Source organism: Callithrix jacchus, chromosome 21 (genome assembly GCF_049354715.1).
Source record: "Callithrix jacchus isolate 240 chromosome 21, calJac240_pri, whole genome shotgun sequence".
Lineage (NCBI taxonomy): Eukaryota > Metazoa > Chordata > Mammalia > Primates > Cebidae > Callithrix > Callithrix jacchus.
In genome coordinates this window covers 22,803,303-22,827,551 of record NC_133522.1, presented here as the reverse complement: position 1 = coordinate 22,827,551, position 24,249 = coordinate 22,803,303, and the positions used below count along the sequence as shown (strand labels likewise).

Below are 24,249 nucleotides of genomic sequence, written 5' to 3'. Positions count from 1 at the left end.
GTTGCTCAGATTAAATAAAATACGAATAGTTTATAAACAAGTGCAACAAAACTACCTGCTGTGAGTCATTCGATTTGAAAGCATCCTTAAGAATTTCAACCGCTCTTGATGGATCAACATATTTCCTTTTGGTACCAACAAGAAGCGCAAATAGATACCTCAGCTCACGCATAAAAGGCAAATTCCGATGTTCCTATTGAAGGAAGGAAAAAAACTTAACTGAAGATTAAAAAATTTTTACTAATAAATATTCGTTTTAACAGTAACCAAAAATTAAACTAGCCAATATAGATTAGGGATGAATCAGCACTCTATCATAACTGAAAGAAGAGTGCTGGTGCCATCTAAATCTAAGAGCCTCAAAGAAGTCAAGCACATAAACAGCAGAAGACCTAGTATAGGCTCACAATTTCAGCATGAATGCCACATATTCACAGCAAATCATGTCATTACTCAGCCAAGAATATCTTCCTCATTCAAGCCTGTTTATTATAATACTTGCCATTCAGCAAGGCCCAGCTGCTGCTGCTGAGAGCAATAATAACAGGCAACATTCAATGAGTGTTCACTACATGCCAGGTACTGTTCTAAGTGCTTTATCTCAATAAACCCATTTAAGCAAAAATCTCTACTCTTCCATGAAGCCTTTCCAGACTCCTCCAAGTCAATGATCCCTTCAAATTCCACATCTACTGAAATAAATGACTTTCAGTGCAATGAATCACCAACTGTCACTGTGGTGGGACAATCTTAATTATTAGACTAATATTAGAACCTTGCCCAATTATTAGAAATTTAACAATTAGTAACTATTTTTATGTTTATGTATTTACTAAAAATTAGTTACAAAATTATTTATACTCATTTATTTTATATCTATTTTAATAGCTATAAACACTATATTTAACATAATTCAATCACAATTACATTTAAATTTATTAATAATTAGACCAGATCCTAACAGGAGACTAATATATCATCCTCCAACTATTCCTTTGAAATCTTATTTTTGTTTCTCAATAAGAGTATAAGATCCTCAAAGACAAGAATTTCTATATCTCTTCCACAACTTTTTACTACACAAAGTAGGCGTTCAATTCTTACTGGTTTATTAAAGCAAAATCTCCAGAAAAAAATTAAAACAATCCATACTATCAATCACTATTTTAAAACAAGAAGTAAAGTTTAAAAAATAACATAACTCACATAACTTAGTGAAATGTTTTATGACAACAAACCAGGCAAGCAATCCTATAATATTTAGCTCTTATAATAACAATCAACAGATAAAATTTAAATGTACTATTTAAACATGATCAAGTTTATTCCTAATTTACACAGTTGGCATTCTCAACACATTTGTACAATTCTAGGGTCAAATTCTAGGGGTCTGGGATGGGGGTGTAAATTTACATAGTTGCTCTCCAGAATAATATAATCTACATAGAATGAATGCTTCTAGAATACATTCCAAAAAAGAGTCCTAAGAGGTAAGAGGGAATAAAACTGGTGCAAAATACTGCCTTACAGAAATAGGTTTTAAAGGTACAAAAACCATGAGTTTTAATCCATAAAATTACTTCCAAAAGTACCTTTAATTTCCTGAGATCCATCCCTTTATCACCTCATCTAAGTCAACGCAGTTTTTTGAGACATTCCCAGTAACAACATTGGAAGTAATAATTTTTGGAAATTAGGGGAATTCTGCTGAGAAATATACTTGAAAAGTATATTGTTTCCTAGTTTCTAGAAGATTTTACCATAAATGAGGTTGTAGCTTTCTGTCAAATCATTTTTCTTCATCTACGGAGATGATAATATGGCTTTTCTTCTTTAGTCTACTGATATGGTGAATTATACCTATTTATTTTTGAAAGCTAAACCAATTTTGTATTCCTGGATAAGACCCACTTCTCTATGAGGTATTATCCTTTATATGTGATTGCAGGATTTAATTTCTCAAAAATTTGCTACAACTTTTTGCTTCCATATTCACAAAAAATATTGGTGTGTGGCTTTCTTTTCTTCAAATATATTTTCCTACTTTTAGTTTAAGAGTAATACTAAGTTGAGAAGTTTTACTTCTTCATTAAGCATCTGTACAAATTTACAGAAAATTGTTATTATTTGTTCTTTCAATGCTTAATATAATTCACAAGTAAAACTAGCTGTTGAATTTTTGGTGGATGAGTTCCAGTTCCTTTAACATAACGTAGAGCTACCACAGGTTATCTATTTCTTCACCAGTGAGCTTTGATAGCTTATGACTTTCAAGATATTTATCTGTTGTTTTTAATATTTCACTCTTCTCCTTTTACCATCTACAGAATGTGTAGTGATGTTTCCCTTTTTCACTCCTTATATTTGTAATATATCTTCCCTCTTCCTTCTTGCTTAATCTACCTAGAAGTTCATCAATTTCACCAATCGTCTCAAGAAGCAGCTTTTGGTTCTATAATTTTTCTCTATTGTTTTTCTGATACTTAGTTCATAGATTTCTATTACCTTTATTATTTCCTTACTTCTGCTTTGAGATTAATGTGCTCTTAATTCTCTAATGTCTTGATACACAAGCTGCTATCATTAACTGAAAACCATTCTTCTTCTCTAGTAAGATGTCTGGTTTCTATATCTTCCCCTAATCACTTTTTAGCTTCATCCCTCTAATTCTGATATTATGTTTTAATTTTCATTCCATTCAGAATATTCTGAAATTTCTCATTTGATTTGTTCTTTGTCCCTTGGGGTACTCAGAGGTGAATTACTTCATTTCCAACTATCTGGGGATTTTCTATATATCTTTCTGTTGTTGATTTCTACGTTGATTTCTACCATTTTAGTCAGAAAAGATATTTTGTATGTTTTGAATCCTTTAAAATGTACTAAGACTTGTAAATCCAGTTCCTGTTACTGCTTCATGACTAATGGCAGAAATCTCAGAATGCCTCTTTTATTTGCAAAATTCAAAATTCCTTCAGGTATTTGTTCCAGGAATATAGTATGGTACTCAACTAAACCCATTTCCTTCTGATGATGTTCACTTAAGTGAGATAATTATTTATCTTGAAATATTTGCCCTATATCAAGACTTCAAATAATTAACTTTCCAATTAATAAGGCTTTAGCTGTTTATATGATTTCCACTAAATATTATACATGTACATCTTTGTTTTCTCAGCATTTAATATGTTTTGCCATCAGTTGGTAATATTTTTAAGTCAAAAGTATATCTGTGTGAGAAGAGAGGGTATGATCACTTTGAGGATCTATTATAATATTTCCAGGCACCTCACAATTCCCCGAGACACTGAAATTACAAACAATTCAAATAAATATGAGTGTCTAAAATTACTTTCAATTTCTACAAGCAATAGCCAAGTCTACTTAAAATAAAAACTAATTCCAAATAATTCAATTCTTTCTCTCATTCATATATGTAATATTTGTGGCAAATTTTGACAGCAAAAAAATTTGCTGTCAAAAAAAATTTACTGTTTAAAAGTGCATGCAAATGGCATCTATGTGAATGGATCAAAGCAATCCCAAATGTATTCTGCATCTTAACACAGAAGTGTTCAAACTGAATGTAGCTGTAGATACGTCATGAGTTGGAGACGAATTCATTATTAAATAAGTGACAAGTTACACTGATACCTTTTTATAAAACCTGCTGTCATCACCTCAAGTGAACACAGGACCATTCAGTGGCTGGTAACTACCTATAAACTCCACATTTGCTTCAAAGATGTCAAGATACAGCATATACTGCTTTCACTATACTAAATTAAAGAAGCGTCAAATTTGTGGAATAGTCTTATATAAAACTGCACAGTATTCTAAGTAATTGTCTCAGAACAGAAATGAGAAATTCTTTTATTTATTTAAGAATACATGGAGAGGATGGCCCATTGCAAGAAACAAACTTCTCTAGAAAGGTGCTGCAGATTAGAATTATACATTTCTCTAGTATTCACAACTAGTTCTGAATATATAAGCATGGATATAACAATTATTTTAAAAATAAGATTACAAACTAACACGGTCTCATTCAACTCTGTGAAGAAGAAATTAAAGCTCTGCAAAACATCAAAATCTGGGAGCATAAATGGTCAAGACACATATACATACATACGTAACTAGAAATGATAATTCTACACAATTTCATACAAATTATACATATAGTTTAACTGAGATATGAGAAGAGAGAAGAACTGTGATATTCACAAGTTGCAATGACAGAAAGCAATACTTCAAAAGTTCCATATAAAAACCATGATGATTTTCCTTAATTTCTCTCGAGGCATAGGAGGTTGTCAGGCAATCCTGACTCCCTTTTGAAAATGGGTTATCAGCCTGACACTTTACAGTCCAGAGATTATAACCTGAAAAACTGGTTATAAATCAAGTTATCTTCCCACTAGTATGCATCATAAATGTTTCACGGTTTACAGAATACTGGTTTTAAAAATTAAATGCTGAAAGGAGAACACAGTAATTTATCACTCCTACTAACAACAGGTCACAAAAAGTTCAGCAGTTAACTGAAACCTAAAACTAACTTCTTTGTCTTTGCAACAAGTCCACTTTAGGACTACAGATTGTTGATGACAAGATCAATCACTGAACCCCTACACTCAACTACATCCTCTCCATAATTTTTTTTCATTCGTTATAAACTCTGTGTGCAAATCCGTCCTTTTTAAATTAAGTCTTTAAAAACTTCTTTTTGTTTAACTGACAACAGCTGACACCTAGAACTTAACTATGTACCAAGCACTTTTAAGTCCCTTACATGTTTTACCTCATTTAATGCTCACAGCAACTCTATGAAATAATTACTATTATTATTTACACTTTACAGACAGGAATTGGAACACAGAGAAATCAAGTAACTTGCTCTAGGTCCATAGCTAGAACCCAGGCAATCTGGCCCTGGTATGTGTGTTGCCACTTTATATTCCCTATCTATGATATTACTTCCAAAGTGGAAGGTATAGATTTGTACTCCGAAGACAAGAACGCAAAACTAATTTTTTAAAGGGCTCCACAAGACAATCAATTGAAAAGAAATTCTGATTTCCACAAAATTTTTCAGGAGACAATTGAGGAATGATCTTAATTGTAAATTGTAGCCTATAAAGTTTACTGAAATTCGACAGTCCAGAAAAAAAAATTACTAAAGTGACACCAAAAATCGGCATATTACTGAGACAAGTAAAAAAAAAAAATCACATTTACATTAATGAAGGATAGATAGTTGCTATCACAACTTAGATTAATGAATTGACATTCAAATTGATGGTTTCAGATTTGATGAGCCAAATATATGCCCCAAAAGCAATCACATATAAGAGAACATATCGAGTATATATACTGCTAAAAAAATATTTTAAATTTTACCTTTTGGTTTCGGGGTAAATCTTGAGCATTTGATGGAGGCTTATAATTCAGAACTAATCTTCTAAATTCCAAAAGATTGAATAATGACTGAAAAAGAACAACAATTTAAGATAACTGGAGGGAAAATTCCATTAACATGTAAAAATGACTAGTCTTAAGAGATTTAATTTTGACAACTGTGTACTACTTACACACAGAATCACTGCAACTAGCACAAAATGGACACATTTCTGAGAAAAAGTCAAATTTCTTGTATTTGACATACTATTCTTGATACTTCATACTGCACAAGATTATATTTGGACAACTTTTTAAAAATACTACTCACTATTAAAAGCTCTTTTTTTTTGAGGTGGAGTTTCACTCTTGTTACCCAGGCTGGAGTGCAATGGCGTGATCTCGGCTCACAGCAACCTCCGCCTCCTGGGTTCAGGCAATTCTCCTGCCTCAGCCTCCTGAGTAGCTGGGATTACAGGCACGCACCACCGTGCCCAGCTAATTTTTGTATTTTTAGTAGAGACGGGGTTTCACCATGTTGACCAGGATGGTCTCGATCTCTTGACCTCATGATCCACCCGCCTTGGCCTCCCAAAGTGCTGGGATTACAGGCATGAGCCACCGTGCCCGGCCAAATGCTCTTTTGATATGCATTTAAGCAGTTTCCTCGATATTAAGGGTAAGCAAATGTCAAGTCTAAAACTTTTTAAACATGCTATGTTTACCATGAATTAGCTAGATGTATCATTAATTACAGAAAACAGAGTACAAATAAATTTATTCATCAGATCCTAGGTGATAAACAAAGAAATTACATATTATCTCTATGTTCAAGGAAATCAACTTAGAAAGGAGACAGACATACAATTGTAACAGAAAGATGACTTCACAATATAGTGACAATGATTACACATGAATATAATGAGAGCACATGAAAGATGCTCATGGAAAGGCTTCCTAGAATATGTCTTTGAAACTGTAGTTTGCAACCATTTACTATCATCATGCTGAACATTTCTTTTTAAATTAGATAAAATACAATGGGAAATATCACAATGTATCATACTCAGTAAATTCAGAGTATTTTCTTGAAAAATTTTAATTGTAGATATTTTACAAACGTGACATGTACAATGTTTTATAATATATAGCATATTCCTTTCTTGGGTCACAGTTTATAAAGTTTGATCATTACTACACAGGAAGTGAAAATGTATTAAATCTTAGAAAAAATGAGTCAGCCGGCCAGGCTCGGTGGCTCATGTCTGTAATCCCAGCATTTTGGGGGGCCAAGGCTGGTGGATCATGAGGTTAGGAGTTCAAGACCAGCCTGGCCAATATAGTGACACCTTGTCTCTATTAAAAATACAAAAATTAGGCAGGCAAGGTAGTGCGTGCCTGTAGTCCCAGCTACTCAGGAAGCTGGGGCAGAAGAATCGCTTGAACCCAGGAGGCAGAATGCAGTGAGCCAAGATCATGGCATGGCACTCCACTCCACTCCAGCCTGAGAGACAGAGCAAGACTCCATCTCAAAAAAAAAAAAAGAAAAGCTGGGTCAACCAAATTGACAGAAGATAAAGGTGGCACCACAAATCAATGGGGAAACAAGGTTTTGATCAAGAGTTGGGTACTGAGAAAACAACATATAAAGAAATAGAGCCAGATTGCACAGATCAATTAACAGCCTAAAACCAAAGTAAAACCATAACGCTGGTAACAGAAACAATAGAAAAATATTTCATCTTGTGATCTAGAAAGATCTATTAAACAATGTAAGCACATAAAATAATTTGTTCATTCATTTAATAAATATTTATGAGGCACCTTTATATACCAGACACTAAGAAAGTAGTCTCTGCCCATGTGGGGATTATAGTCTTGTAACTGCTGGTTGAAACAATGAGAGTAGATGTAATAAACTGGAAGGGATATGAATACATCAACAGTTGCCCAAGATCAGAACGTTGGGGAGAAAGTGCCATTAAAAGTCACAGAAAAAAAAAACAGAATTTTGAGAAAGAGAAAAAAATACTAAGGGAAATCACAGAAGAAAAAGGAATGGAGAAAGCAAGGATTTTCAAACATACTTGTGTACTGGAATAATAAATTGTGGAGCTTTAAAAAATAGCAATGTCAGGCCAGGGGTGCTGGCCAATGCCTCTAACCCCAGCACTTTGGGAGGCCAAGGCAGGTAGATCATGAGGTCAAGAGTTCAAGACCAGCCTGGTCAACGTGGTGAAACCCTATCTCTACTAAAAACACAAAAATTAGCCTGACGTGGTGATGTGCATCTGTAATCCCACAGTCAGGAGGCTGAGGCAGGAGAATTGCTTGAACCCAGCAGGCAGAGGTTGCAGTGAGCTGAGATGGCACCATTGCACTCCAGCCTGGGCAACAAGAGCAAGACTCCATATCAAAAAAAAGAAAAAAAAGCAATGTCAGGAGACTCTCAATAAAGATACAAAGTTCCACAACGGATTCTGCTGTACATCAAAGAATAGCTGGCACATTTCAAGGAGAACAAGGTAAGCAGTATTATGATAGGCTGCCACATTCTTCCAAGAAAGTAAGGACAGGGAAATAACCTTTGGATTTGGAAACTGAGAAGTCATGTTTTCAGTTGAGTTGTAGAGGAATAACAGAGGCATTAAATAATGGGAAAGTGCGGCATAGAGTAGTGTCCTCTTATCCAAGAAAGATGCATTCCAGGACCTCCTGTGAATATCTGAAATTGCAGATAGTACTGAAACCCATATATATATATATATATTTCCCCTGCAAAACTACAATAAAGTATAATTTATAAATTGGGCACAGTATGAGATTAACAATAACGAATAACAAAACAGATCAACTGTAAAAACATACTGTAATAAAAGTTTTTACATGAATACGGTCTCCCTCTCCTCTCGGTACTATAATATTTTCAGCCACAGTTAATAGCAGGTAACTGAAAGAGTAGCAAGTGAAATCAAAGATAAGAGGGACTACTGTAAGCAGGGGAGACAAACCATGAACTATTCTTTTGAGGAATTTAAAGAGGAAAGAGAATGGCATTTTAGAAGAATCTCTATACCACTTCTATTCTCTGAGCTCACAATGTAGAATATTTTCCTTATTCCTGGACACAGATCTTCCTTTGGTGTGGATCTGCTGGTGAAGAATTACTTCAGCTTCTGTTGATTAAAATTGTTTTTCTTTTCTTTCTTTCTTTATTTATTTTTTGAGATGGAGTCTTGTTCTGTCACCCAGGTTGGAGTGCAGTGGTGTGATCTTGGCTCACTGCAACCTCCACCTGCTGGGTTCAAGCAATTCTTCCGCCTCAGACTCCTGAGTAGACAAGACTATAGGCGTGCACCACCATACCAGGCTAATTTTTTCAGTTTTTAGTAGTGACGGGGTTTCATCATGCTGGCCAGGCTGGTCTTAAACTTCTGACCCCTGTGATCCACCCACCTCAGCCTCCCAAAGTGCTGGGATTACAGGCATGAGCCACCACGCTAGTCATTTTTCTTCATTTTTTACTGCCTAAAGAGCGTTTTTGATTGATGCTCCTGAAAATAAGCATCTTTTCATTCACTCCAAAGCTAGTATGTCAATTTTGAAAAGAACCTACAAAAACGAAGTTTGGTTAGATTCTTGCTAACAACAAAGACCTAATGGGAGATAAGAGTTCAAATAATTCATGCTGCCTGTTCCTTCCTCTGGTAGCTTCGCCCCAGAAGGGCACCCACCAGATGCCAGCCAGGGCTCTCCTGTATGAGGTGTCTATCACTCCATGCTGGGAGGTGTCTCCCAGTCAGGATACACAGGGGTCAGGGAGCCACTTGAGAATGCAGTCTGTCCCTTATCAGAGTTCGAGTGCTGTGCTGGGATATCCGTTGCTCCCTGCAGAGCTGCTGGGCAGGGATGTTTATATCTGCTGAAGATACCCACAACTGCCCCTATCCCAGGTGCTCTGTTCCAGGAAGGTGAGGGGCTTTATTTATAAGTCCCTGACCAGCTGCTGCCTTTTCTCAGATACCCTGCCCAGCAAGAAGGGAGTCTAGTGATATAGTCTGCCTGCAGGGGCCTTGCTGAGCTGCCGTGGGCTCCTCCCAGACAGTGTAAACTTCCCATGACTTTGTTTACACAGCTGAGGTTAAAGCTGCCTACCCAAGTCTACGCAGGCCTCTGCAATGGTGGATGCCCCTCCCGCTACTGAGCTCCAACACCCCAGGTCAAGCTCAGACTGCTGTGCTCGTTGCAAGAATTTCAAGTCAGTAGATCTTAGCTTGCTGGTTTCCGTGGGGGTGAAACCCACCCAGCCAGACCCGTTGGCTCTTTCGCTTCAGCCCTCTCTTTCAGGTGAATGAGCAGTTCTGCCTCACTGGCGCTCCAGGTCCCACTGGGGTATGAAAGAAAAAACTGCTGTGGCTAGCAAAGTGTCTTTTTAAACAGGCACTAAGTTTTGTGCTGGAGTTGTAGGCACCGAAGGGAGTCTCCTGGGCTTCAGGCTGTGAAGATCATGGGAAAAGTGCAGTATCTGAGCCAGAGTGCCAGAAAGCTGGAAAAAGTCCCTAATGGCTTCCCTTGGCTAGGAGAGGGAGTTCTCCAGCCCCTTGCGCTTCCTGGGTGCGGTGACACCCCCCCCCACTTTGGCTTGCCGTCCTTGGGCTGCACCAACTGTCTAAATAGTCCCAATGAGATGAACCAGGTACCTCAACAGAAATTGATGCCTCCTGCGTCAGTCTGGTTAAGAGCTGTGCACCAGAGCTGTTCCTACTTGGCCATCTTGGAAGAAATTCCGGTAACCACATACTTTACCATCATACACAGCAGGGCTTTAGGACTAAAATTGATAGGTGCCAACAGATCTACAATAGGAGTAAACTGAACTATGACAAGCAAACTGAGAAGTATGAGCACCTTACTTCTGGGCGTCTCAGAATGGAAAGGTGCTAAGGTGCTAAAGGTCATCGTAAGCATCCATACCCCCTCCACAACATGTTTCGGAGCTAGAGACGGCAGCATACACCTCCAAATAGCTAACTCATTCACTGACACCCTACTGGGGAACAGCTGCACTCAGTACTTTCTACATAAAAGTTCCAAGTGAACAGGACAAAAATAATCTTGACTAGCTGTAGGGCTGATGTCCAAATTAAAGACAGGCTAATGTTGCTAGCAACCAAAAGATTCTTTAAGCCATTATCTGTACAATCTCCCCTTTGTTAATATTCCTTTTCTTACATTCTGTTCTCCCTTTCTACCAAAATATTGCTCTCATTTTCTAAAGGAATAAGTATGCAAAGCTATCTAAACCTGCTGTAGCCTACCCCAGCTATCGACTTTGAAGGTAAAGGCTGATACTCCTAGCAAACTTCTATAACCGGTCAATATATTTATGAGAAAAAGAATTCCCAGTTGTTTCATATTAGCCCTACCAACTAAGTAAATTCCATCCCTGAGAAAATTTTGTAATCAAAACGTTACAGTAAATTTAACTCACAATTAGAATAAGTTCCAACTCACTCTGGAAAACAACAAAACCTCCAACACGAAAGTATACTTTTGGCCCAATTTTTCATTCATAAGTAAAATGTCCCTTTATGATGGCAAAGTATTATATCTTCATTTATATCTAGGAGTTAAGCAATAATGGTAGAAAATCTTTTAAAAGACTCTACTAAAGATAAAAATTAAAAGCTACTTAAAATACTTTAATAGACTTTTAAATTACCATGAAAAATAAAACTTCAGTGATCTCTAGACAAATGTTTCTGCCACCTACCATTTTCTACAATCTGATGCTTAATGTTTTCCACTCCCTCAAAAGTCAGTATCTTATTAGGCCATTATAACCTGAATTTTTAAGCTTATAGGTTACTTCTCCTAGATGTTTAGATTTCACCAAAAGAAAAAATAAATAACCCAAGCCCTTTTATACTTGCCTATGTTAGGAGTTAAGCAGCCACTTTTAAACTTTTTAAAGTTTAGAAGTTTAAACTTTATTAGTTTTTAAATAAGCTAGGCATTTATTTGAAAGACAATTCTTTTTCAGGCCATTCCCTCTACCTCAAAAACACAAAAACAAAAAAACAAATCTAAGCAAAAATGAAAAGCTCAGATCAGCAAACTTAGGGTAGAAATAGACTGTAACTATATCAAGTTTAAACTGAGCTGCTGAAAGAAGTTTATCCTATTAAAATAAAAGGTCATTATCCCTATACCAGTATTTATCATTTCAAACAGATCTTCCCTACAAATACAGGATGGAGAAATAAAAACCAACTATTCTAACCAACAAATATTATTTACAAATACTTTCTTTCTTCTTATACTTTTCTAAGAAAGGCTTCTAATCAATGACCCTCATTTATCTGCCATAGTAGTGCTGAAACAGCATCTACTTGACCCAAAACAGGCAGCAAAACATGTTCATGAACACTCAGTTAAGAACTTTAAAACTATAATTCACATTTTAAAATAATGTCTAAATTATAACACGTACAAACCTTAACAAATAGATCTCTTAATAGGCGATAAGATGATCTAAGAAACTCTAATGTATCAAAATTTTAGGTATTATTTTTGGCATATAAGTAAATAAAGAATGCATAATCAAGGCTAGAAGCAAAGATACTACTATAGATTTATGTTAAAGAAATCTTAGCATCTTAATGTCCTGAAAATCCAGTAACATCGAATATTACTTATTAGCATGCACAACATCCTATTAGAGAGTGAGGTAAATCTAGAAAACAAAGGAAATCAAATTATATAGTAGTGTCCACCAGAAGCAAAAACAAAGAAAAAGGTGAAAACCATAGCACTGAAGTATAAAAAAAAGTTAAAATTACAGATTAACTAGCAAAAACAATTAACTTGTAGAAAATGAGCCGAAAGTTACAAAATGAAGATATATTTTGAATATAAAAAATAGCGCGCATGTCCAATGAAGTAAAAAGCATTCATCAGGAACATGAATAAGCTATAATTCAACTCTCTTACAAAAATAAACACAAAATATTAATTTTCCTAAAAATAATAAAACATATTATTCATAAATTTTAAAGTTTTGCAATATGTTGAATAACATTATCAATATCAACTGCGAATGACAGAGTTTTGATAACAGTTGTTAACACATAAAACTGTTTCAAATTGAGAAGATGGCTATCTACACATACAAATTTCTCTTATTTTGAATAAGCAGATCAAGAAACATAACATTAAGGGATTTCTTAGTAAAAAGACAATGTGTTATTCTTGATTTATCAATTTTTATTCACATCATTTCATATGCAAACTGATAATTATTTGTAAATCTATACCAACCTCAAATAAAATGTCCCTTCTTGTTAAAAATATTGTGTCTATAATAATTTTATAAATTACAATGTCTAGTATATACAAATAAATCTAATCTGATCCACGAAAAGCCACTTCTGATTTCAAACTTGGTTACAATGCTTCCATAAATTTGCAGAGAAATATATACAAAAATATTTCACCCAACAATTCCTAAAAGCAAAAAGAGAGGATAAATTGATTCCAAATAAATGAAAGGTATAAGTAATGATATTCTGTTAAAAATACATACTTGAAATGAAAAGCAAAGCACGATGGAAGGATACTAAAATCCCCAAGCTAGTTCATTAGACACAAGAGTATAGTAAAAACTTCTCTGTACTTATGTTTAAAATACACAGCTTAAACATGACCAACCCACTTTCCATTGCTATCATATATATCAAATAAGAACTGAATTAAAAAAGATCCTTACCTGGATAACAGCACTAAACCAACAAGTATTGCCAACATTCTTCAGCCCAACGGGAGCTTTGTCCTGCCTTTTCCTATCATAAGGGTTTCGAGAATCCCTCCAAACTTCTGTAGGTGTCCTCTTCAAACATGCTTTATTCTCTGCTATGCTGGCTTCAAGAACTCTTAAGCAATGGTGGGAAAAAAATATATAGCATTATATAATGGTATATCCCAGGCAAGAGCATACCACAGATTCTAAAAGCACTTTCATTACATAAGATCTGAATAATGTATTTGAAGAAGTAATATTTAATACTAGCTTTACTCAAATAAAGCTTTGTTTTAGCAGTGTCAATGCCAATACATAGAGAAGTGTACCTTTTTTTCCTAAAATGAAATTTCAACCATGAAGTGGTAGTGTTATATAATATAAAGTACAGTAAATTACATTTCAACAAAAAGTATTTAGTACCAAGAATACAGCGCCTAGATGAACTTTCTGAGAAATAACTATTAAAGTACATATTTACAATGTAACATAATGACTACTATTTATAACAATCACTCTGAATCAAGAAAACATTAAAAACTGAACACTTTGCACTTTTGCCACCAACCACCTAGTTCCCCTTCTACAAAAAAAAAGTTAAGTGAGTTAAACTTAATGATTCCTTTCAATTCTTGGGATCTGTGTCTCTATGACAGCCAAATAAAGGAAAATAAAACCTGTATGTTCACTGCTTTGCCCAAAAATTTACCATTGGAAAAAATTAATGAAATGTTAGAATACATATTAGAATAACAAAAGATTATTAACCTTTCCGAAATAATCTCACCTACAGAATATCTTAAGAGTATCTAAACATGGCAAAAGTAACACTACTTTGCTTAAAGATGTTTCTTGCTCCTTAGCATGCAACAACATATAATCGTAACTGAAAAACCCTGGTTCCCAAATATGATCTAACCAAGCATTTTGCCTGCTCAAGAAATGTGTTACCTGCTACTTGGCTTCAGCCAAAAAAAAAAACACCACCTGTTACTATTCTAACTCAACATAAATAACATTCAGGTATCATAGCCCGGTTTGTGTTTATCACCGGAACCTCAGCAAAGATTAGTTTTTTTTAACTTTTTGGTTCATCAAGGAAATCTCAGTCATTCCACACCATTTTTATCCTGTCAAATTAATGTCAAAATAATATTATTTTATCCTTAACAACAGTATTTATCACAAGACATTAGATACAATTAAATCTAAAGTATCATTACTTAAAACAAACCAAGCGAATACAGAAGTCAGTCTTTGGAAATCAATAAAACCACACATTTCTTTAAAAAAAAAAAAACAGGGTAACAACATGATATGTTAAAATGTAAACTCATGTGGTTAGAAGTAAACAGTTTACACTTCTGTCACATTTAAGAGTGACCCAACTGGGCAGCAATACTCTCTGCCCAAAAATAAATTCTCACAGGCAACCCCAGACTCCAGGCATTTTTCACTAAAAGATACCAGAACTCCTTGAAAGATATTTGGTTAGATGAATTGGGGCAGAGGAAAACCAGGGAGTATCTCTAACATTCCACTGTTACCAGAAAGCAAGCTTTCAAAAATACAAGAAAGAGATAAAGAGAGTCAACTTGATTCTCCTAGTGGAGATCCAGGAGGTCCTAAAGACCTTCTAACAGTTAAATTTTGCAGTTTGGCAGAATACAATAATAAGCAGAACAAACTGAATTTGTACAAGACTAATTTATGCTCAAAAAAGAAAGGTTAATGGCACAGTATATAAAAACTAATACAAAAGACTGACATATAGAGGGCATATTTAACTTTTTATTGACTTTTTTAAATGGTAGTATTCTCATTTGGAAATTTTGTTCCTTTTGTAATATATATGTATATTTAGAAATTTAGATAGAGCAAACTTATTCATATCTTGGTAATCAAAAATAAATAGACTAACACATGGAACAAGTTCTGGGAAAGGTAGATAAAAACAATACCATAAAAAAATTTAGTACCAGTGATCCTATGTAAGAGATAGAACAGGTACCCAGTAATTGACTAGTACCACGGCAGGTAGACAATAATTATTTAAAAACAGAATTCTACAGCATATTCTAAAATATAAATTGGTCAAAAGTCTAAAAGAACCAGACGTAATCCTATATCTATAGCAAATAAATATCAATCATTATATTTAACTTTTAATTATAACAAGAAACAAATCCTTCTTAGTAATGGCAACAGAACAGATCACACATATCATAGAAAGTGGGAAATGACTCAAATATACATTGGTTACAGAAAATTTGAGGACATCTTCCTTCTGCACAATACACCCTGAGTATATTTTTCATATTCCAGATCTGGGTAAGATTACTAAATCCCAGAAGGTCTTTCGAAATGTTTTAAGTATACTCAATTGCTTTATGCCCCTCTTCTGCTCTAGCAAAAAATATACACCACTTGATTCCTATGTTTACATACAAAATATGTAATGCATACATCATATTAACATATTGAAATAATGTAAGCTTTTTAGTTCCTTTGCCTCCTCTCTCCCCACACAGGACTTTCAAGAATGTGTGGCCGCAAAGGTACTTTCTAGGAGCAAGCAACCTGCCTGCACCATTTGTCACACTATTCCATAAAGGAAGTTAGAAAGGCAAGAAAGTTAGGGATACGAACCAATACAATATCTTCCCAGCATTCCTATATAACTTTCTTTACAGCAGTCAAAAGAGGTACAAACTGCAACAACTTTGACTAAGGTTTCAGAGATGCATGTAATTGCTCATTGCTCCTCAAAGTCACCTAAGATTTAAAGATAATAACCATTCCCTAAGTAGCTCAATTCAGTCATACGGTAGATATCATCATTCATTTTAACAAAAGTATGAGTTTTAAAGAAATAGATTTATTATAATACACCCTAACCATACCACATGGTAGAATTATGGTGCTAAAAGAGATGGCAGGTAAAAGGGGAATGCCATAATTTCGTGATTCCCTGAATTTAAACAAAATTTTATCACCAGAGTTTTAAAATGCCCCAGTACGTCTCCTCCTACCATCTCCTCTTGGTTCCTAAAGATCTTTATAAACACACTTATCATTGCACCAAAAATATCAACCAGTGTCTCCAATCAGTATCTGAAAGTAGAAACAACAATCTGCCTTACCTCCAGAGCAAACATTATAAATGGGGACAAAACAAGTTTTTAAAGTAAATGGATGATTAAGATATTACATGCTGCTACTTCTGGGTTGGTTATTGTCTTGGTTGGTTATGAATTGACTGATTGCAAAAAAAACAACCTCTAGCCCATATACTGCTCTATTCCTACACCTGATCACTTTATATAATCTAGTACAGGCACCATAAATCCAAACTTTTGTAAAGCAAAACCCTGCATAAGGCCTTCCCTTGGCCTTACCAATGACGCTACCCAAGCTCTTAAGTATGAGGCATGCAATAGCTAAAATCCAGGTATTACCCACTGGTAGAGGTAAAAATAAAAAAATACAAGCAAATCTCAGATATAGCCTATAACAAAATGTGGCATGTTGAAGGGTAACCTCATAAGCCACAAACCAAAACCTAGCCTGACCTGTCACCTTGCTTTATCTTCTCAACATTGGTCATTACTGTGGCATTAAGCAATATTAAAAAATGACAAAATGTCTTGCTGCCTCTTTTCCTTCCACACACTACACTTAATGTTTAAAGCACTTAGATATGGTAGATGTTTATGCTTTCATTAAATTTTATTACACAGTGGTTTTCTTTGGGGGAGGTGAGAGGGTACTATTATTTTATCTTGTTTTGTGTTGCTAAACTCCCTATAGCAAGGATGTTAAAAATATCCCACTTTAGCTCACCTAAGCTCCTTTTTGAGAAGTATTATATGCACTGAAAAACATGCATATACTTTAAGCTACACAGATGAACTGGAAGAAAAAAAAAGAAAGGAATGAAACATCTGTTGATTTCCTTAAAAAGCAAAAACAAAACTAATGGTATCTTAATTGGGATGAAACTAAACTCATAAATCAATTTAAGAACAACTGACCAGTTTGACAATGTCAGTCTTCCAATTCATGAAACTGCATATGTTTCCAAATATTTATGTATTCTTTAATGTGTCTTAATAATATTTAATTATTTTCTTCATGGAAGTTCTTGTATCTTAGATTTATTCCAGGTCTTGAATAGTTTTTGTCAAAAAATCAGTTGGCTGTAGGTGTGTCCGTTTCTGGGTTCTCTATTCTATTCCACTGGTCTATGTGTCTGTTTTTTTACCAATATCATTTTTTTCGTTACTATATTCTAGCAATATATTTGGAAGTCAGGTAATGATGCCTCCAGCTTTTGTTCTTTCTGCTCAGGCCTGCTTTGGCTATTTGGGCACTTTGGTGGTTCCATATGAATTTTTAGGATTTCTAAATTCTCTGAAGGGTCACTGGAATTTTGGTATGGACTGCATTAAATCTGGAGATCACGTTAGGTAGTACGGCCATTCTAGTAATATTAGTTCTTCTAATCTATGAACATACACACACACATATATACACACATTTCCATTTGTTTGTGTCTTCTATTTCTTTCCTCAATGTTTTATAGTTTTCAGTGTATAGATCTTTTATCTCATTGGTTAAGCTTATTCTTAGGTATCTTGAATTTTTTGTAGCTATTATGAATGAATTTTTTTTATTAACATATAGAAGTGATTTGTTATGTTAATTTGTGTCCTACAACTTGACTGAACTCATTTATTAGTTCTAGCTGTTTTTTGGTGAACTCTTTAGGGTTTTCTATATTTAATATCATATCATCTGCAGAGACAATTTTACTTTCTCCTTTCCAATCTGGATGTCTTTTATTTCTTTTTCTTGCCTAACTGCTCTAAGACTTCCAGTACTATGTTGAATAAGATTGGTCAAAGTGTGTATCTCTGTTAGGTTCCTGATCTTAGGAAAAGCTTTCATTTCTTCCTCATTCAGTATATGATCAGTTGTCGGTTTGTCAACTATGGGCTTTATTGTGTTGAAGGACATACTTTCTATATCTATTTTGAGAGTTTTTATCATGAAGGGATGTTAAACTTTGAAATGTGCCTTTTCGGTATCTACTGAAACTACATGGTTTTTGTTCTCTTTGTTAATGTGATGTATCACATTTATTGATTTGTGTATGTTGGAAAATCCCTGCATCTCTGGGATGAATGTCACTTGATCACAGTGGGTGATGTTTCTAATATGCTGTTGAATTTGGTTTGCTAGAATCTTGTTGAGAATTTCTGAATCAAGGTATATCAGGGATACTGGCCTGTAGTTTTCTTTTTGTTGTGTCCTTATCTAGTTTTGACTAGGGGTAATGCTGGCTTAATAAAATGAATTTGGAAGTATTCCCTCCTCTTCAATTTTCTGGAATAGTTTGAGAATATTAGTTGTTCTTTAAATGTTTGATAGACTTCAGCAATGTAGCCATCAGAAACTGGGCTTTTTTATGTCACACTTAAATATTTATTTAATTCTCTTAGTCATTATGGTCTGCTCAGATTTTCCAATTCTTCTCAATTTAATATTGGTAGGCTGTGTGTGTTCAAGAATTTATCCATTTCTTCTATATTCTACAATTTGCTAGTACACAGTTGTTCATAACAGTCTCTTGTGATCCTTTAATTCTGATCATTTGCAATGTTTCACTTTTCATGTCTAGTTTTATTTATTTGAGCCTTTTTCTTAGTCTAGCTAAACGTTTGTTGTGTCTGCTTATCTTTCCAAAAAAATATTTCAATGACCTTCTGAATTGCTTTTTTAGTCTCTGTTTACTTCTGCTCTAAGATTTATTATTTCCATCCTACCAATTTTGAGTTTAGCTTGTTCTTGCTTTTCAAGTTTCTTGAGTTGCACAGTTAAGCTGTTTATTAGAAATCTTTGTTTCTGATGCAGGCATTTATTGCCATGAACTTCTCACTTAGAATAGGTTTCACTGTGTCCCAATTGTTTGGGCATAATATGTTTCCATGCTCCTTTGTCCCAGGAAACTTTCTAATTACCCTTTCAATTTCTTCACTGACCCTATGGTTATTAAGGTGCATATTAACTGCCATGTATTTGTTGGTTTATAAAGTTTTTCCTGTTGTTTTTAGTTTTGTACAGTTGTGATCCAGTAAAATACTTGATACCATCTCTAACATATGTTCTTTACTGGACAATACTCCATGTGCTGTTGAGAAGAATGTGTATTCTGTAGCTGTTACAGAAAATGTTCCGTAAATGTCTATGGTGTAGTTTAAGTCTCATATTTCTAGATCATTTGTCTACCATTAAAAGTGGGGGGGCTGAAGTTCCTACCATTGTTGTATTGTAGTCTATTTCCCCCTTTAAATCTAATAATATTTGCTTTATATATTTGGATGCTCTGGTGTTTGGTGCTCATATATTTACAGTTTAACTTCTTGGTGAGTTGATCCTTTTATTATTACATAATGACTTTGTCTCTTTTTACAGTTTTTGACTTAAAGTCTACTGTATCTAGAAGTATGGCTACTTCTGCTCACTTTTGGTTTGCATCTGCATGGAATATCTTTGTCCATCCCTTCACTTCCACTCTGTGTTTATATTTAATGATGAGGTGTGTCTCTTATAGGCAACATATAGTTGGGTCTTTTTTTTAATTCATCCAGCTGCTCTATATTTTTCTAATTAGGGAATTTAATCCACTTACATTCAAGGTTACTATTGGTAGGTAATAATTCACTTATGCTATTTTGTTTTCTCATTATTTTAAAGATCCTTTGTTTGTTTCTTCCCCTCTTGTTTACTAATGGGGTTCTGTGGTTTTCTACAATGCTAACCTTTGTTTCCTTTCTCGTTTGTCTATCTACTATAATTTCTCTTGTGGTTACCACAGAGCTAACAAAAAGAGTTTTATAGGCCAGGCATGGTGGTTCACGCTTGTAATCCAAGCACTTTGGAGGCCAAGGTGGGCAGATCTCCTGAGGTCGGGAGTTCAAGACCAGCCTGACCAACACCCTGTCTTTAAAAAAAAAAAAAAAAAAAAGGTTTATAGTTACAACAGACTGTTTTAAGCTAATAACAACTTAACTTTGGTCACACAAAAATAATCTAGACTTTTTCCCCTCACTTCCCTACCCCACCACAATTTGTGTTTTGATTGCTATAATTTAAATATTTATCTTTTATGTGTTCCTTAGCCACTAATTGTAGCTGTTGATGTTTCTGATCTTTTTAATTTTAAACCATCATACTAGAGGACTTAAGGAATTACACAGCACCATTATAGCAATGGAGTATTCTGAATATGATTATGGATTTACCTATATTGATGAATTTTATATTTTCATGTTTTCATTATATTAATCATTCTTTTGTTTCCTATTATTTCCTTTAAGTGTTTTGTAAGACCAGTCTAGTGGTAATGAATTCTATCACCTTTTGCTTGTCAGGGAAGGTCTTTATTTCATTTCTTAAGCATAGCATTGCCGGATATATTCTTGGTGGACAGTTTTGGTTTTATTCCCCAGCACTGTAAACATGTCATCCCACTCCCTCCTCTCTTACACAGTTTTCTGCAGAGAAATCTACTGATAGTCTAATGAGAATTCCTGTATATGTGACCCAATGTTTGTGTCTTATAGCTTTTAGAATTGTGTGCCTTTGAGAGTATTCTGGGGGGGGGGGTGAATTTTGTTGGGGATCTCCTTGCATTCCTAGATGTCCATAACTTGCCAAGACTTTCTCCCAAGAAGTGAAGAAAGACACAAACAACTTATTTAACCAAATGGGTGGTCTATGCCTTTCTTCTTCTTTCTCTGGAACTCCCATAATATGAATTTAGGTTTGCTTAATGGTTTCTAGCAAGTCCTATTTCTTCATTCTAATATTTTTTCTTCCTCTGTTTTATTTGAAGAGATCTGTCGCCACATTCAGAAATGCATTAGTCAGCTTGTTCTAGTCTATTACTATGGCTCTCAATTGTATTTATTTTTTAAATTTCATTCACTGAATTCCTCAAGCTCCAAGATTTCTGTTTGGCTCCTTTCTGCATATATCTATCTCTTTGTCCAATTTCTCACTCAGTTCATGAACTGTTTTCTTAATTTTGTTAAATTGTCGTATTCTCTTTCAACTCAAGAATTTAATATTATCATTTTGAATTATTTTTCATGCATTTCATATTCTTTGGATTATTTTACTGAAGATATATTGTGGTACAACCAGGTTTGGACACCAGGTTTGAGGGTGCCAGGTTTCCTTGCTTTTTCACGATTCTTCTGTCTCTGTGTTGGTATCTGTGCATCTAATGGACAACTGCTTTTCCCCATTTTAAAGAGCAGCTTTCATAGGCAGAGGTCTGTTGATGTGTCCTAGGGTGCTGATTGGAAATGGTGTGTTGGCTTTGGTTCAGGATGGAGTCAGGAGTGTGGTCGCCATGCAGATTCTTCAGCTGGAATCCTCACCTGCGATATCTGTGATTAACTTATCTGGTAATGCAGGAACCCATGATTGCGATGGCATGGTTTTTCTGGAACTGGGGGCATCAGACTTGTTTCTGGCCAGTCACATGCTGATGTAGCAGGCCAGAAGGTTGTAGGATAGTCTCTCGTGAATGTCAGGGTTACTGCTGGGCTGGATGTCAGGCCAGGGATAGATACATGTGGGACTGGAGGCTGTGCATGACTGGTGATGTAGGGTTGAGCTATGGATAGAGTGCCTACAAGCCAGCTATTGGACTAAGGGCAGGCAACTGTGGCCAAGTGGCTGTGCAGAATCCTCCTGTGGTAAGTACAGGCAGACAACCTCTGGGCCAGATGTTAACGCTTGGAGCAAGTTCATGCAGGCCCACTGGCTGTATGCTATTCTCTCCCTTGGGCCTAGGTCACCTTCAGGCCAGCTACTGAGCCAGGGACAAGTGTACAGTAGCCTGGTGGCTGCATGAGGCTGCCCTGCCATGCAGGCCTACCTCCTTCCCTGGGTAATAGCGAGCCTTGTGGGTTTAGGTATCAGGGTCCCAGTAGTGCCTTTGAGCCTAGGCTCCAAGTAGCCCCAGTACTAGTACTAGAGGCACTTGTGTGAACTTTGTGGAATGAAGGCAATGCCTCTGGGATACAGGGTGGCTACTGGCCTCCAAGTAAGAATGCACTCCAGATATGGGCTCGGTTTCACAGTTGCGCCATTCCTCAGCTGCTTGGGTCGCAGGGGCAAGGGGTGTCAAAGGGGTTCCTGCTCTGGGGGAATGCAGCCACATGTGCTTTCAGCAACTGTTTATGCTGGACTTGGGGCCTGTGAGGACTGGGGTACTCTCCTGCAGCAGTGACTGCTGGCATCTGTGGTGGCGCTGAGGACTGATAATTCCCAGGTTACCTTCTTCCTGTAAGAAGAGGAACCCCCTGGCTCTGATTCGATCCTGGCAGGGCAGATAGTATGGCAGAGGCAGGATGCTTTGCTCTCCTCCCTATGGAGCAATTCTTGACTCTATGCTCCATGGGGACTTTGCTGTTCCCCGGTGTTCTCCAGTCCATTTCCTCAGTCACTCCAGACAAAATAAACGTACTTGTTGTTTTGGTTGCTTTTTCTGAGGGGGATGAGTGCCAGGCAACTCTAGTCAGCCATCTGCTGACATCACTTCCCATCAGTCTTTTTAATTTTAGCTACTGTGGTGCATGAGAGTTCTAATGTGTTCTTCAATGAGATGAACAGAATAAAACTTTTGATCAAGTTTGCACCACCCAGATCGCCACCACATCCACAATCATGATACCAAAAATGGAATCACATCCACAATTATGATACCCAAAATGGAATCGTATCCAAAGTACAAATTAAGGAACTCTATGTTTCTAATAAAGAGGCTACCACTGCTTGTCAGACATGTGACTCCTATCAAAAGTTGACCTGTGTATCTTGCAGTAAGGGAGCTCACGTTGCATGGGATGTGACTCCTGCCACATGGACAGACTGACTACACTGAACAGTTGATCCCTCTTCCTGAGCATATCAGTGGTACCTCACTGTTGCTGATACTTTTCCAAGTTACACTGTTGCTGTTCATCAGTCACTGACAGCCATAACCTTGTGGCCCTTAAAACTAATCGATGTCATATTTCTTACTTCTCCAGACCATCTATAATCTGACATAAGGCACCTTCTATCATAAAAGCCACTCAAAAATGGGATGATGGTTATTCGATAGCCCTTCCATGCTCCTTAGCATCCACAAGTATCTGGTATATTGAGGACTAAAATCCTCCTCAAATATCAATTTTAAAAGATTTCTAAATCTGCCTCCCTCATCCACTCCTGTTTCATGCACCATCTTTAGGCAGTTCCCCTTCGCAGCTGCTTCCTCAGTAATGATAAGGATTTTTTTAAAAAGGAGATATACTGAGCTACTTTAAAAATTCAGAATTTCACCCTGACCATTCCTGGACATGATCCTTCTTTCTTTCCCCAATGGCAACTCCAAGCTGAAGATAACAAGAAATAACTAGCTGAAACACAGAAGTAATAAAGAAAAAAGAGACTCTGTAGTCTACCATTTCTTCAAATACTTGAAGGTGTATGTTCTTAGTAATAATTTTAGCTAGAAAACTTAGCACTATCTTCTAATGAGGCACCTCAATGTTATTTCATGAGGCAAGACATTTTCACAATAAATATGCCACAGACAGACACCAGTCACAATGTAGTTTATTAACAAATTTCAACTGTCCAGACTCCACTTGTGTCCTGGCAATGATAATCAAGAGAAAATAAATACAGCCAATTCTGACACTAAAAAGTATATTAAGAAATACTTTCAAAACGTTCTTCTTAAGAAATTTCACAACCAGGATATTCAGATATGCCTAAACACAGGATTGTAAGATGTAAAAAGATAGGCTTTATGTCATCTAATACACACAAGGTGATATTCTGAATGTGTAACTTCACATTAAATTATGTCTTCTAAAATAATAAGCAAATAATTTTGGAATTTTATTTGCAAAGATTTTCCCTATATGAACTTCAGTAATGAAGGAGTTAATTTACTTTGAAGCATAATACATGTCTTCCTTTAAAAT

At 35.7% G+C, this 24,249-nt stretch overlaps 1 protein-coding gene across 12 annotated transcripts in view; it reads right to left on the bottom strand.

Moving 5' to 3' along the window:
* Positions 1–24,249, bottom strand: part of USP25 (ubiquitin specific peptidase 25) — a 142,669-nt gene that overhangs the window by 71,267 nt on the left and 47,153 nt on the right. For all 12 annotated transcript variants that reach the window (XM_078358621.1, XM_078358616.1, XM_002761313.6 and 9 more), the window contains 3 exons: positions 13,166–13,328; positions 5,401–5,487; positions 56–193 (listed from right to left, as the gene is read on the bottom strand). In XM_078358621.1, coding sequence (XP_078214747.1) covers positions 56–172 — 117 coding nt within the window. In that variant the 5' untranslated portion in view covers positions 173–193; positions 5,401–5,487; positions 13,166–13,328. The remainder of the gene's footprint in view (positions 1–55; positions 194–5,400; positions 5,488–13,165; positions 13,329–24,249) is intronic.